The 15,556-nt window shown below is 52.9% G+C and overlaps 2 protein-coding genes across 12 annotated transcripts in view; both read left to right on the top strand.

The window, feature by feature from the left end:
* Positions 1-15,556, top strand: part of LOC114894041 (band 4.1-like protein 1) — a 127,762-nt gene that overhangs the window by 96,652 nt on the left and 15,554 nt on the right. For 6 of the 11 annotated variants that reach the window (XM_029220213.1, XM_029220210.1, XM_029220205.1 and 3 more), the window contains 3 exons: positions 9,939-10,349; positions 12,108-12,212; positions 14,257-14,340. In XM_029220213.1, coding sequence (XP_029076046.1) covers positions 9,939-10,349; positions 12,108-12,212; positions 14,257-14,340 — 600 coding nt within the window. The remainder of the gene's footprint in view (positions 1-9,938; positions 10,350-12,107; positions 12,213-14,256; positions 14,341-15,556) is intronic. The other 5 variants (XM_029220212.1, XM_029220209.1, XM_029220216.1 and 2 more) reach the window with 3 other exon arrangements.
* LOC114894042 lies at positions 6,117-9,927 on the top strand. Its single transcript, XM_029220217.1, has one exon. It carries the CDS (start codon positions 6,245-6,247, stop codon positions 8,402-8,404), a length of 2,160 nt encoding a protein of 719 aa, XP_029076050.1. The 5' UTR covers positions 6,117-6,244; the 3' UTR covers positions 8,405-9,927.

The raw sequence follows: 15,556 nt of genomic DNA, 5'->3' as shown, positions 1-15,556 counted from the left end.
ATCCTGGTAGTTCTGTCCAGTAGCCAGACCCTTTTGTGCCTATTGTGAAAACACAGATGGTGGGAGGGTTCCTTCCTAGGAAGATCCTCAGAGCCTCTAGGAAAGTCAGAGCTGTTCCAGGTGCTCCAGAAAAAGATCCCACATGACCTGTCTTTCAGAGTGGAAAGCATGGGGTGTTTTCTCATTGAAAAAGAGAAAGATAGGATCTTGAGAATTCCTGTATTTATAATCCCAAGCTGGTATTTTTAGCACTGCTAAATCTTGGCACTCTTTACCCCCGTTTTTTTTGTTTGTTTTGTTTTGTTTTTTTTGTGGTACGCGGGCCTCTCACTGTCGTGGCCTCATCCGTTGCAGAGCAACAGGCTCCGGGCGCGCAGGCTCAGCGGCCATGGCTCACGGGCCCAGCCGCTCCGCGGCATGTGGGATCCTCCCGGACCGGGGCATGAACCCACGTCCCCTGCGTCGGCAGGCGGACTCTCAACCACTGCACCACCAGGGAAGCCCTGCCCCTGTTTATATTAGGTGTTTTCTCTCCAGTGCTGCTGCTTCCTGGTCTTAGACCCTTCTGAGGTCTAGCCTTACAGTGCCTGGGTTTGAATTCCGGCCCTGCTGCCTGCTAGCTGGATGACTCTGGGCTTGTTACTTAACCCCTCTGAGCCTCCGTTAGATAGAGATAATAAAAGCACCTAGTTCCCAGGACTGTTGTGAGCATCCAATGAGATAAAACATGGAGGGGGCAGCAGAAGACCTAGATGCTCAATGTGAGTTACTTATTGTTTCATTTGGAGAGCCTTGGAACTCTCCCACAGAAGGTTAATTTCAAATCAGAATCCTTTTTAAAGTTGGGAAGGACCCTCGGAACCCAGTTGGCTCAAGGTCCTCATTTTACACATGGGCACGGAAGCTCAGGAAGGGGAAGGACTTGATCAGTGTCATAGCTGGTAGAAGAGGGGCCAGAATCTAATGTTCTTATGTCCCAGGCCACTGTATTTGCTATTAAATCACAGCTGCCTGGGAGCAAGACCAAATCATATGAAGCTCAGGAGACAGTCAATTGTGCCTGTGCTGCCCTTTAGAGCTTTGAGAATTGATGATGCAGCTGTGATCTAATAAGTGAGCCTTTGATTGAATCAGCACTCCCGTGGCCTCAACGTGCCGGGTACCAGGGCCTTGTCTAGCGAGGCTGCCGTGGTAGCTCCTTGGCTGGTGATTCATGACGTCAGGGATGCCATGGGGGCCTCTGTGGCTGGTGCCATGGAAGGAGGGCAAATCTCTTCACCCACTGAGGGCTTCTGTGGTCACCGCTGGCACAATCAAGACACTGAAGACCCTGGATGGGGCCATGGGGCTGGTCTAGTGATCCAGTTACACACGCCCCTCCTCCTGCCCTGAGAGACGCTTGACCAGAGTGGCCTCTAGTCAGTCCTGAAGTCGGTGAGGTGGATGTAGAGGCTTCCAAAGGGGTCAGACTCCAGCAGAGAAAGGAAGGCTGGGCCCTGGAGGGCTGGACTCCGGGGAGCTGAGATGCTCTGAGCAGCCTGGCATGGGGGTGCCCCACCTGCTGGTGATAGCTGGAACTGCCAGAAGATGCGTCTCATTAAAAGGTGGAGTCTGTTCCACCTCCCATCCCCCCTACTGCCTCCCCGCAAGAAGTGTAGTCCATTGCTGGAGAGAAGTCTGGTCCAGGAGCTCACCTTGGAGCGATGGACCTTTTAACTGGCTTACAGGCCCCACTGGCATTTAGAGGCTCTTGAAGATTTGGGAGATGAGAGGAGCTGTCTCCAAGGACTGGACTGGGTCCTTGGGTGAGTGACATCACCTCTCGGAAGCCTCACTGCCTTGTCAGTCCATCTAAAAGGGGACCAAAATTGCCACTCCACAGTGCTGTGGGGAAGGTCGAGTGAAATAATGGATATAAAAGCACTTTATAAACTGGAAAGTGCTGGACAGTCCTGGGGCCACTGCTGATGGTAACTGGAATCCCTGATTCAAATATGGGCTCTCATGGCGTGGCTCCTTCCTGACCTAAGGATGAGGGATTTACAAAGCTGGGCTATTCACGGACTCTGTGTGTATGTCTCTCTCCTGCTTTCTGTCTCTCCCTCTCTGTCTCTCCTTCCCTTCCTCCCTCTTCCCCTCTCCTCCGGCCCTGGGCCTCCCCTGCAGTCCCAGAGGACCCAGGACACCTCTCAGCAGGACTTGGCACCTGAGCCTGGGACGGCCACAGGCTTGGAAGTGTTCACTCAGAAAAGCCTCGCAGCATCTCCTGAGGTTACTGTCGTCACCTCCCCACCCACCCAGAACCACCCTAATAATCTTAAGAAAACCCTTTCTCTGGGCTGAGGGGGTGGGCCAGACCCTGCCCTGCAGGTGGGAGCAGTGGGTAGCTCATGTTGGCCCCATGCTGTGACAAGTGAGCGTCCCCTGTCCCAGGGGTCCATAATGGGCCAGCCCGTCCCTCATCCATGGTTTCTCAGGAAGGATAGGACTGAAACCATTCAAGGAAGACGGAATGGTCTGAGTCTCCTCTGGCTTAAAAAGGGCAGGTAGAAATGACCTCTCAGGTCCCGCTGAGGCAGGTGACCTGGAGGCAGGTTCTGACTGCTAAGCTTGGGATCAGGGATCATGGCACCTAAATACCTCTGCTCTGAGGTCTTGTCTCTGTTCAGAAGCCTGAGTAAGGTCTAGCAGTGACTAATTAGCCCCTCCATCCCCTGCTTCCATTCTCTAAACTCCCCTTGGAGTTTGGGTCTGTCAGGGTCCCCAGGCAGGCAAAAGTGGGTGTCTTTCACCAGGGAGCATCCTTGGGGTTGTACAGATGTCGGTCAGGCAAGCATTCTAAATGAGGAGAGCATCACTTCTCTGCCCAGGATGGCAGTAGGCCGAGGGTCCTCGGAACTTCCTGTGCCCCTGCGTGGATGCCGTGTGGAACCCAGGCCCAGGAGCAGGGGGCTGCATCCTCCCTCTTTGCTGGGACTTCATAGACCGTCGGGATTGGAAGGGACCGATTGATCATCTGGGTGAAAATTCCTTCTCTCTGATAACCAAGCCTCCTCTGTTGGCATAGTGTGTATGAGGGCTGTTATACTGTTATACTATTCAGAGGGAGAATATACTGTTCTCCATTCCCAGAGAAAAATTTTGTAGCTGCTAGAAACGTCCTGGAACTGTAAGAGAGCCGTGAGTCAGCTACGTAAGTGGTAAAACATAAATCACGGTTCTACTCTGAAGTTTTCCTAAATGTAAAATTAAAAACAAAGCTAGGAGCACTCTTGAGAGAAGTTGGACAGGAGTCAACAGCATCCCCAGGTTAGGGAAGCAGTGATGCCTTGGAGCACAGAGATTCGCGTAGAGCCAAGCACAGGTGTCCTAACTTGGGGGGTTGCAGGGTTGGGAGGGCCACATGCGCCCTTCACCAGCATCCCTGAAAATTGTCCGTCCAGCCTGTTCCACAAGGGGGCTCTCCCTGTTCTTAACAGCAGTCCATTTTGTCTTCTTCAGTCATCTGTTGGGAAGTTTCCATATTGAATTATAACCTGCCCTTCCGAGTCACCTGCCTGTGGGCCTCGCTCTGCCCCCTGGCGCCTGTAGTTCCACTCTGCATCCTCCTCCAGGAAGGCCCTTCAGAGTTCAGCGTCCCCCCTGCCCCCCAACTCCCACTTTCTTCCGCAGCTTCTCCCGTGGGTTCTAGAGGGCTCCTTGTCCTGGACCCCTTCCTCTGGGGGTCTCCTGTAAAGAGCAGGGCCCAAAATGTGACCCAGAGCTCCAGGTGGACCCTGAACAGCCCGGGGTCAGCAGAATCCTGGCTGGAGATTTTCTTCCTGTCAGCTTGTGTGGGAACAGAACTGGCCCCACTCCAGCTCCCAGCTCCCGTTTCGCGGCCAGTCTTGCTGCAGTGGCTCCCGCTGACAGCAGGGGGTGCTCTGAGCAGGCACTGAAGGTCCCCTGGCTCAGTGGAAAGAATGGCCTGGCGGCTTCCCTGACATCATTTATCCTGTGAATTGGGTCAGAGAGCCAAAGCTTTCCTCTCTTTGTTCAGGCTCTTTCTCTCTTCAGGATTTTTACTTGTTAGATGCAGAGCCTCTTCTTCCCTCTGGGAGCCTCAGTTTCCCCTTCTGAAATGAGGGTAACAGGACCTGCTTCACAGGTCGCCATTTGGATTAAAGTTAATAACTTCTCCAAAGGGCTGACACTGCCTGGCACATAGTAACTAAATATAAGTACATGTTTCCCTTTTTCTTTCTGCAGAAACTTTCTGTTCTGTGCCAGCTCCCACCCCACTCAACCTAGTTTCTAAGCTTCTGGTTGCTAGAAACTAGTTTCTAGTTAGACGTGGGCAGGAATGTTCCACAAGGGGTCTCATGGACCATCTTTGGCCATCCTTGCCAGGCTGATGGTGTCAGTACAAGCTGAAATGGGAGCAGCTAAAGGCGCCTGCTTCCCAAGTAGAAGAGAAAGGAGGCTTTGTAGGCTCTCAAAACTCTTCCCTCTGGGATGGTTCAAGTGTTGTTGTCCTGGAAAGCTTAAGAAAGCTTAAGAACCTGGAGTAGAATCTCAGAAACCCACGCAGATTTTGTCTGGGCCTCCCCCCTTCCTTTTCTCTCTCTTTCCTGTTGGCAAGATTCTCTTAATGAGGTTTGATTCCCTGACAGTCATGGAGATTTTGCTAAAATGGAGCAGGGGGAGGGGTGGGGGAGGTCAGAGGGCTTATAATGCTCCCTTGAGTCTTCAGAATCCTTCAGATCTTCTGGGATCTGACAGACTCCTCACCAGGTCATAACCTGAATTGGAGCCCAAGCGCATGGGAACCTGCCCCCTGCTGTAGTCAGGAGCAGTTTTCGGCACATCTTACTGTGGAGCTTTTCACAGGACACAGAATCAGAGACCGGGTTCTAGGCCTGCCTTTGCCACTGGCTCACTCTCTGACCTTGGGCACGGTGCTTACTTTCCCCAGCCCTCAGTTTCCACATCTGTGCCATGAGGGACTTGGGTCAGAGCAGTGGTTTCAAAGGAGGGAGGCACTTCGGGGCACTAGGGCAGCCCAGGCCTCCAACTTCCACAGGGGGGGGGCCCTGTATCTGTGTTACATATTGGATTGCCATCAAGATTTTGTGTGAAGAAAGTATTCTGTGGTTTCAAGAAGATTTAAATCCCATTGGCCTTCTCGCGTTGTTGTTGTTGTTTGCACCTCGCGGCTTGCAGGATCTTAGTTCCCCAACCAGGGATCAAACTCGGGCCCCTGGCAGTGAAAGCACCGGGTCCTAACCACTGGACCACCAGGGAATTCCTGGCCTTCTTGCTTTTTTAACAATTCTAGAAGTCCATCCTTCCCTCCTAAGTGTTGCTTGAAAAACTCTAGGGGAGGTAGAGGGCTGTTTTGTTGATGGTTGACGGTGCTGTACTCCCAGTGCTTTGGACCAGTGATGATGCTTGGATATTTAGATCTTTACCTTCTATGATATGTTCAGGTCAGTCCTCTTCCAGTCTTTCTGTGGATTTTGTTAGAATTCTCCAAGAACAGGCCTTGGTATTTGTTTGTTTGGGGATGAACCCCACAGAGTTCAAGCTGTTTCAGCCATTGCAGCGACTGGCACTAACCCCTAGAGCTGGCCGTTTGGTATATTTTGGTCTAATCTCTTTCCTTCCAATTAGCTCTTGCAGAAAGGTCCGATTTCAGGCTGTGGCCTGTGAAACTTAACTCAGTGCCTCCCCGACAACTCGACATTAGATCGCAGTTGGGACCCATATTCCATTGGCTGTAAGTCAGCAAGGCTCTCAGGCATTCTTTTCCTGACTCGACTGACTGTGACCTTGAAAACGTCACTGACCTTCTCTTGGCCTCAGTTTACCCATTTGCACAAGTAGGAGATTGGACTGCAGGAAGTCTTAGGAGTTCTTTTGGCTCTAGCCTTCAAAGATTCCATGTGATGTAAGCTACTTTCCCCTCTGACACTGGCAGCTTTATTATTAAAAGAGGAAGAGTCCTGGACCATCTGTGGATTTCCATTCCCCGATGGTTAACACGGGGAGGGTATGAGACCGCATCCCATTTTACCCGGTTAGGGTGGTGGTTGAGGGCATCAGTAGATAATTTGTTGGGTGCCTTGATGGGAAGAGTAGCCTTGATGAGGCTGACCTGCCTTCCTGTCCCCAGCCAGCTGACCTTGACCAAGGGGGCAGGTGGACCTTGGTCCCTTCTTGCGGAGGGAAAAAGGGAACCCATTCTTCAGGTGCCTGATATTTCATGTTAACTCTTCTTGCTCCAATTAAAACGCAGGGTTCAGAGCATTGGGTATTTATAGAAAGAGAGTACATTAGGCCAGAAGAACTCAGTCTCCTAAAAGTGACCGCCACACAGCAGGAAGAAAGGGAGGCAGGCCTCGCAGACATGCTTGCTGACGGCAGACTCTCCAAGGTAGACGTCCTGGTGGACAAGTTCACCTTTGAAATGGCCACAGAAGAAAAGGTGGGAGCCAAAGGAGCAAACACACAGCGACAAGGAAGAATGATCACGAGCCCTGAAGGCTTCGAGTCAGTGTGGGAGGAAAGCCCCTGGGTCAGGGAAGGCCCAGGAGGGGCTTCTCTGGCTGCAGGCCGCACGCTGGCAGGAACGCTCCCAGAGGGCTCCTGGTTCAGGGTGGACCCTGGGGAGGCAACCATCAGGAAGCAGCGGGCCTCCAGGGGTCAGCTGGAGGGCCCGGCGGAGCTAAGGCAGAAGTGGGAGGAGTTCCAGGCTTGCGGAAGACCCGCCGCCCCGGCCACTGGCCCTGCAGAGGTGGACGTCCCCTCTCCAGCCTCCGACACGGGAGGACTCCGGTCGTTTCTGCTGGACCCAGCCTACACAGAAGCCAGAGCCGACTCGAGCGATGAAACCGACACTTCCTTTGCAGAGAGAAGCTTCTATTTAAACTATGGAGAGAAAGAGTCTGAAGACCAAGTCCTCCCTTCGGCCCTGGAGGAGAGAGAAGAGCACTTAGATGCCCCACCTGGCTGCGAGAGCAGGCGGAAGCTGTCGGAGGAGCTCACGGAGAGCTCAGAGCTGGACTCCTCAGGCCCATGGGGCTCTGCTGCCGCTGTCGGCAGAAACAAGCACCACGAGGGTGAAGCCCACTCAGCTTCCTCAGAGGGAGGGGCGGGGCCCCCCAGGAACCAAGGACCAGATGACCTGGAGGTCTTTGTCAAGCAGCTCGGAAAGGGACCTTCTCCAGGGCTGATGTTTGCTGAGTACGAAGCCCGGTGGGAGGTGGAAGGAGAGTCTACCCACCCAGCATCCTCAGTAACTGCAGGGGGAGAGGCCACCCAGAGTGGAGACTTGACGGGAAAGGCTGAGAAAAGTCCCCCAGGAGAATGGAACCACTCACCTCACGGAGGAGGGGCCGTGCGTCCAGACCGCCAGGCCTGTGTCCTTCCATGGGCCATCCCTCCTAGCGATGTCAGGAAGCCAGCCAAGCCGGACAGAGGCAACTTCCTGCCCAGAGAGAGGGGACCAGTTCACACCCAAACAGGAGAACCTGTGACAGAGGACAGCAAGGCCCCAGCGTTTCTTCAGATGGAGGAGGTGATCACCCCCCTCCCAACCTCGCCCCGTCCCTTTGCGGCTCAGACATCTCCAGAGGAAGCTTCTTCAAGCCCAGCCCCTTATGGGTCGGGGGAGCCTGTGCAGCTCAGGGACCGCTTTGGAGAACAGTCCCCCATATTTCTCAAACATGCCCATCCTCCTAAAGAGAGCCCGGAGCCCAAGGACCGAGTAGGGCTGGCTGTGACCCCAGACGGAGGTGAGCGCAGGGCCCCTCCCATCGCCAGCAGGAAGCCCAGAGTTGTCCCTGAAGAAGCCCAGGGGTCGTGGTTCCCTTCAGGGAAGCAAAAGGAGATGACCTCTTTCCAGGCTGGGGGTCAAGAGGGCTCCCTGGAAGATATTAGCAAGACCTCTGTGGCCAACAAGATTCGGATCTTTGAGACCCACGGAGCTGAAACTCGCTGGGCAAGTCAGGGTGAAACCAGGGCCTTTGCAAACGAGTTGTCTTCGGAGGCCTCTGTGGGGCAGGTCGAGCAACAGCGGAGTAGGCGTTTAGACCTGGGATTTGCTCAGTTTCAGCCCCCAGAGGACTTTGCCGCCCCCAAAGCCACACATTCCTCCATGATGCCGCCAGCTGCCAGACACTTCTGGGAGGGCATTTCTACCCCATCCCCCTGGGAAGGATGCATGGACGTCGAGCTCGTGTCCCCCAGTCCAGGCTGCGAAACTACACTGGAGGAAGCTACTGGGGGAACTGGCCACGTGAGCCCCCGCCCCCATGCTGCCCCCAGCCCGGGAGCTGACCGCATGCCGCGTAGTTCTTTAAAAGCATGTTTCTGTGGCCCCTCGTCATTACTGCCACCAGAGGCTGCTTGTCCATCCCTATGAGTTCTTTTCCCTAAACGGGCCTGAGCGTAGCCCAGGCGGAATGACGGGTTCATCTGCTTGGCCCATGTTAGCTTAGCCACACAGACCCTCGGCTTTTGGTGTGACCTGGTGCCCGGAGGGTCACACAGCGCCGGTGGAGAAAGTGGCACCGCCTCCAGCAAACTACACATTTGCTTTGCCTTGCTGCCCGCACCTGCTGGGTTCCTACCGTTTTGCTTGGCTTGTCCAACGATCTTCCTTCATCCTTTCCCTTCCCTGGTGCTCCTGCCTTGGGGAAGCTGACAGTCCAGAGGTTTCCATCCTTCACTTCCGGCTCCCTCTCGGTCCTAGTGCCAAGTTCCTTTCTGCCTCCTTAAGACTAACTGTCTTCTCTAATCCAGAACAAATCCGGAGACGCGGTCAGGCAAGAGAAGCACGTTACCAGCTTAGCAGCGAATCCCCCAGGAAAGGGGGGGCACCTGAGATTCACCAGCCCCTCAGGCCCACAGGTCTCTGCAGCCCCTCGGTGCCCTGATGACCTGGTCATCTTCGCCTGGCCAGGGTGCATCGCTGCCTTAGATCCCCACCTGCTCTGGCAGCGCCTCTTGTGGCAGCTCAACTCTGGCTTGTCTGGAATGAGTCCTCACACCTCTCAACCTTCCGGAAACTGGCTAAAGGGAGGCTTGTCTAGCAAGTGAATCTCTAAGTGCACCGAGTCTCTAGAACCTGAAGCCAAGTACTTTAAAAAGATTTGGTGGGGGTTAGATTGGTCTTAAAAAAGAATGTCGTAAAACAGCCAAAAATGTGTGTGGTGTTTAATCCCTGACAGGCCAGTTGAGAGGTATGTATGTCGGACAAGAGTTGCTGGTCCCCCTCCAGCACTTCCTTGGCCTGCTGTTGTCAATTACACTGATGGGAGCAGAACCTCCACTCACGGAGCTCAGGGTTGAAGTGATGTAGCGCCCAGCTCCCAGGAATTACCCAGTGTTGCTCCTCCCTCTAGACGATGCTGACCCCTCCCACGGAGACTCAGTGGAATTGACAAACCGTGTTGGCTTCCTCTTTGTTCCTCAAAGCTCTTGGCTCCAGCCTCTCTGCCTCCCTGTCCTGGGTGGTCCTGAATCCCTGGGTCTCCCTCCTTGGTTTTTGCCTCCTTGATGTCCGCCTGCACGGATGGGCCTGGGGTCCGGGCTCCCATCCCTGCCTTGTGCGCAGTGCCGCTTCTGATAAGCTCCCAGATCCAAACCTTGGATGGGGCCTCCTGTCCAGGACCAACTGGCAGGATGTTTGCTTTGTACTTGCTTCTGCCGTCAGCCGGAGACCCTCGGAAAGGAGTGTCCTCACTCTTGAGAAGTGTTCTTTTTTTTTTTTTTAACCTTATTATGGTGTCAAAGAACCTTTCCGGGGGTGTTTTTCTTTTCCTGACCTCCTCTTCCATTTGGGGCATCGAATGGCCCCGAGATTTCTTCTGTCATTCACCATCTTGATTTCTCTCTTTCTCTCTCTCTCTCCCCACATCCCACACCCCCATTCCTTTGATTTTACCTGGCCATAGAGAGCAGGGCTGAGGGAGGGCTCCGAGGAGAAAATCAAACCGCCACGGCCCAGGGCCCCAGAGAGTGACACGGGAGACGAGGACCAGGACCAGGAGAGGGACGCGGTGTTCCTGAAGGACAACCACCTGGCCATTGAGCGGAAGTGCTCCAGCATCACGGTCAGCTCCACGTCCAGCCTGGAGGCCGAGGTTGACTTCACGGTCATCGGCGACTACCACGGCAGCGCCTTCGAAGACTTCTCCCGCAGCCTGCCTGAGCTTGACCGAGACAAAAGTGACTCAGAAACCGAGGGCCTGGTGTTCTCCCGGGATCTCAACAAACGGGGCCCGAGCCAGGATGACGAGTCTGGGGGCATCGAGGACAGCCCAGACCGACGGGCCTGCTCCACCCCGGATATGCCCCAGTTCGAGGTACAGTGGAGCATCATCGGGACCCGGGCCCACCGGGCACTGCATGTTCAGAGGGCCCTGGGCCATGTGTGAGAAGACTGAGCCACCAGCCTGAAGCTCTGTTCCGTGTTGCATGACCGCCCCTCCGCAGAACAGCATGGTTCTGTGCTCGCATGTTCGGCAGCTCGGTTTACCCCTAACGTGCACTCCTGGGCGCTTTAACCCTGTGACCCCATCTCTTGCCTGAGGTCAAGTGATGACAGGCAGTCTGGTCCTACGCGACTCCTCCTCCCCCTGTCTGTGTTGCATGGCACCTGCAGAGACCGTGTGCTTGTGGACTCACGGGGGCGCCTGCCGCCTGCTCTGAAAGCCAGATGGTGTTTTCTGATCCCGGCCCTGGCTCCCCTCCCCAGGGCCTGGGGTCTTGGGGTAGTGGTGGAAACTCTTAGAGAAGAGGAAACGTCATCACCTGGGGGGGACACAGGGGTAGACTGCGTCTGGGCGTCTCTGCTCCCTGTCCTTCTTTCAGAGGATCTTTGTTCACATTTTTCCTTCGCTCTCCCACCTCTTCCAGCCCCAGCTCCCTCCCACGTTCCAGGCATTGAAACAGGAGCTCGTCTACTCTGGGCTTTCACTCCATGCTATACCCTCTGGAGAAGGTGTCTCCTCCCTTTCTCTGCCTTGCAAACTTGTCACGTTCCAGGGCCAAGTTCAGATAGCACTTACCTAGCAAACGCTTTCCTGACAACCCTGGGCAGAAGTGTTGCTCCCTGCTCCGCCCCCTTGCTCTGCAATGCTTCTGCTTCCAGCGGTATCACAAGTAGTCAGGTTACTGGCTGACAGGTCTGCTTTCCTACCAGGCGGCAGCTCCACTAGGCTTGTACGTTCCAGGCACTAATGATTAACTGAATGAACGGCTAGATCGCTGAGTTACAACCATCTAGAAGAATCCCCTCTTAACCACCCTCCCAACAAGCTAACTTTCATTCGTTTATTCAGCTCACATATGTTAGCACCTGCTGTGTGTATAGCCATGAACTAGGTTCTATGGAGGACTCAGAAGAAACTGATCATTTAACATAAGACTTCTAGAGGAGGCATGGGAAACTGATGGCCCTGGGCCAAATCTGGCTAGCAGATGTGTTTTCTTTGACTTTGATTTAAAAATCAGGACACTGAATATAAAATCCAGGGATTTTTTTTTATATCATTAAAAAACAAAAATCAGATGATCCGGTCACTCAGGCCAAACCTGAGTGGACCCCATGTGCTCTCCAGTTCACCCCGGTCCTCAACAAGCCCGCTTCACTCGTTTACATCTCCTGCCTGGCCCCCCCGGGCCTCCAGGTGTGACTCCTACTCTAAAGAACAGTTCAGAGAAAGCAGCTGGGAGGTGGTGGCATAACCATTGAAGTCACTCAGGACTATGTATTATCAGGAAAATGCTGAGTGTGTGGCACGGCACAGAGCATGTTAATTGAATGGTGAATGTTCTCTTAATGGTAGCCTGAAACCCAGCATGCAGCCACCATGAGGTGGTATGGTGGCAGGGTCATGGGCAGGCTGTCCTGGTGCTGCTGGTGGTTCTGGCTCCCCTCTTGGGCTGTTTGTCTGTGACATCATACCAGGCCTCTTTGGCCCTGGCCTTCGACCCCCTCTGGAGACTTGGTCAGCGGCAGTGGTGGGAGATAACCTGCTGACCCCGCGCTGCAGTTGCCTGTGAGTAGGAGTCGTGCCGGGGCTTGAGATACAGAGTGTTCTTCCCTCATTTGCCTACAGCCTGTGAAAACGGAAACCATGACAGTCAGCAGCCTGGCTATCAGGAAGAAGATCGAGCCGGAGGCTGTACTGCAGACCAGAGTTGCCACTGTGGACACCACCCAGGTAACCTGTGCCTTCCTGTGCACGCTGGGCCTAGGTACTGGGCATTTAAGGGTGGGGTCCCCATCATGGCCAAGCCCCTTGGCCAGCTCTTGCTACCTTGGCTCCCCCGGAGCCACCATTTTAACCCTGATGCTCTTCTGAGCTTCATTGTCCTCCCTGAGCTCCGGGTGTGGGTGGTGGGATGGGTTCTTATCCTGGGAAGACTACACCTCTTAAAGCCTCAATTTTCCCATCTGTAAAATGGGGGTGGTCATGTCTCCTTCATCCTCCTGGGAGTGTTATAAGGACTAGCGGTTAGTGGATTAGACCATGGCTTTCAGATCGCTTGAAGGAGGTGGAGAGGTTTCTTAAGATATCCCAGGGGAAGAGGAGAGAGAACCCAATTCAGCTTGGGTCAGAGCAGCTCACATTGGGTCATTTTCGTGTGTGTGCACGGGGGTTCCACATCACATTGACAAAATGAACAAACTGAAAAAAAAAGATAAAATGTCGTTTGTCTTAGCAAGATGAAACATACTCAGTCCCCTGGAGACGCGGTTGTAAACAGACACGGGTGCGTTACTTACAGTGCATTTCCCAAGTTCCTTTTGTGGTTTTTAAGCTTTGAAGATGGAGACTAAGGGTCTGATAGATGCCCTCTTGGTTCTTTCTGGCCAGAGGAACCGCAGTGCTGGGGACTTTTTTGCCCTGGAGACCAGTCTTTGTCTTAAGAACTAAGGAAAGATGTAAATCTACAAAATGTGGGCAACTCTGTCGTTTCCAGACTTCTTTCTCTCACTTTTATAACATGCGTAGAGGTTTATGAGGCTGCTAGTGCAGCTGTCGAGACTCTTGAGTTCTGACAAGCTGTGTGACCCCGGAACAACTTACTCCCTCTCTGATCTATTTTGTTTTAGTAATGTGTGTTGGTTTTGTTTTTATACAAAGAAAACTAAAAATGGCCCCAAATTTTACAGCTCAGTAACCCCTATTGACATCAAAACAAAATAACAACAAAATATTCACAGTTATGAAATTCAAACAGAACAAAATGAATTTTTTTCTGAGTGCTCCCAGAAAAAAAAATATATGCACATACCAACATATGTTCTTATATCTCTAAGTATTTAAATTTTTTACACAAAAGAGATCATTCTCTTTTACACTTTACCTTTTTTCTTTTTTTTTGAATAAATTTATTTTATTTTTGGCTGCATTGGGTCTATGTTGCTGCGCACGGGCTTTCTCTAGTTGCGGCGATTGGGGGCTACTCTTCGTTGCGGTGCACGGGCTTCTCATCGCAGAGGCTTCTCTTGTTGCGGAGCACAAGCTCTATGCACACGGACTTCAGTAGTTGAGGCATGCGGGCTCAGTAGTTGTGGCTCGCGGGCTCTAGAGACCAGGCTCGGTAGGTGTGGCGCACAGGTTTAGCTGCTCCACGTCATGTGGGATCTTCCTGGACCAGGGATCGAACCCTTGTACCCTGCGTTGGCAGGTGGATTCTTAACCACTGCGCCACCAGGGAAATCCCTACCTTTTTTTTTTTAAATACTTACCTTGGCGATCACTCCATGTTGGCACATGTGGCCCCACCTCACTCTCCTTGTTCCCCCTTAGAAGTGGATCCCGATTTAGCATGCCTTTATCACCTGTCAATGGACCTGTGATGGTTTTTGTCTTTTGCAGTTAATGTTGAATGCTGCAGTGAACTTTGTTGTTCAGACTTCCTGGCGAAATTTTCAAAGTTTATGCCTGAAGGGTGAATCCCTAGCAATGCGCTGGCCCAGTCAAAGAATACAGGCATTGAAATTTAGATAGGATGTATCAAATTATACGGGATTATTTTCCCTTTGTGAAATAAAATGATTGGAATGAGCTGGAGGACCTGTGAGACCCCTTTGTAGTTTGGTCTGTGTGTGGACGCACCCCCTCCCCAAGTGCATGTCTGCTCACACTGCCCGTCACTTGGTACCTAGGGATGCCACGAGCCCAGGTGGCAGACGTCGCAGGCGTATCTGGCACTCTCTCTCTCTCTCCCCTCTCTAACGACTCCTCCTCTGGCCAGCAGGTTGACGGGACTGCCCCAGGGGGGAAGGAGTTCATAACAACTACTCCCTCCATCACCACGGAGACCATATCAACCACCATGGTAAGTAGGACCCGAGACCTCCCTCTCTGACCAGCCCCATTGGCCCTGAAACGGCCAGATAACAAGCTAACCTCGCCAGCTATGGCAGGAAGTCCTCATCCGCCCTCACAGCATCAGGTGTGGCACACACAGTCAGACTTTTATTGTCTGACACACAGTCCAACGTTTATTGACTGGCCACAGGGCATCCAGTCAGACCTCAGTTTTGCAAATTGAATAATGTAGGAGGTGGCATCCCTGAGTCTCAGCCATCTGGACCATCTCAGCTACGGCAGGGATAAAGAGAGGACGGTACTATTTGATTAACTGACTGTCGGCAACACGGGAGGATTGTGCCTGAAAGTCCTCCCTGAGTGAGGTCCATCCTCCTGGCAGCCATGGCTCAGGATTTGGGACTGTGTCCTGAGGGACCCTGTGGTTCTGCTACCTATTTGGTGCCTGACCCATGAAGGAAGGTCTTTAGGTGTCCTCATCTATAAAATGGGAGTACTCCCCATTCTGCCTGGTTCACGGGCTCTTAAGAGAGTTCAGTAACATCCGATTCTTCAAATGATGACACAGCACAGCTAGCATTCAGCCACAGGTTATGATACCATGCGGTGTGCTCATGGGGTAAAACCAGAGCTGTGAAGTGGATGCTCTTTTTCCCACCCTTTACAGATGAGGAAAATGAAGTTCAGAGAGGTACAGTGACTTACCCAAGGTCACACAACCAATACGTGGTAGAGCCAGGTCAAACCCAGGCATTCTGATTCCCGAAGCCCCACTGTCCACCTCAACCACTCTGCTCTGCTCCCTCATCCTGACCGTTGTGAACAGTGGCTGCGTGGGGCTGGGGCTGGGGCTGGGGCCGAGCAGGTATCAGTGCCTGGGCCAGATCTGTCTTGAGCTGTGGGAGGTTGTTTTCAAATGCTTTCTCTTGCCAAACCCCTCATATGCACATAGGAAGAAAATTACATTAATTTAGACTACCCAGCAGGAAGGTTTTGAGTAAACAAAGATTTTAAGAGAAATAAGCCCAAACCAGTTATCAGCTTGCACACTCTCCCCTGGTCACTCAGTTCCTCCTCTCCCCTCACCCCTTCACCACGTGGCATCAGGATACTTATCGGGCTAAATGTAAATTCGTACCGTGGTGAGCAGGCAGTCATATCATTCATTTACTCATCCATCCATCCATCCATCCATTTGTTCTAAAAACATTTCTTAATCTCTC

The sequence above is a fragment of the Monodon monoceros genome, unplaced genomic scaffold (assembly GCF_005190385.1).
Source record: "Monodon monoceros isolate NGI ecotype Baffin Bay Population unplaced genomic scaffold, NGI_Narwhal_1 Super_Scaffold_13, whole genome shotgun sequence".
NCBI lineage: Eukaryota > Metazoa > Chordata > Mammalia > Artiodactyla > Monodontidae > Monodon > Monodon monoceros.
This window is presented reverse-complemented; position numbering and strand designations above follow the sequence as displayed.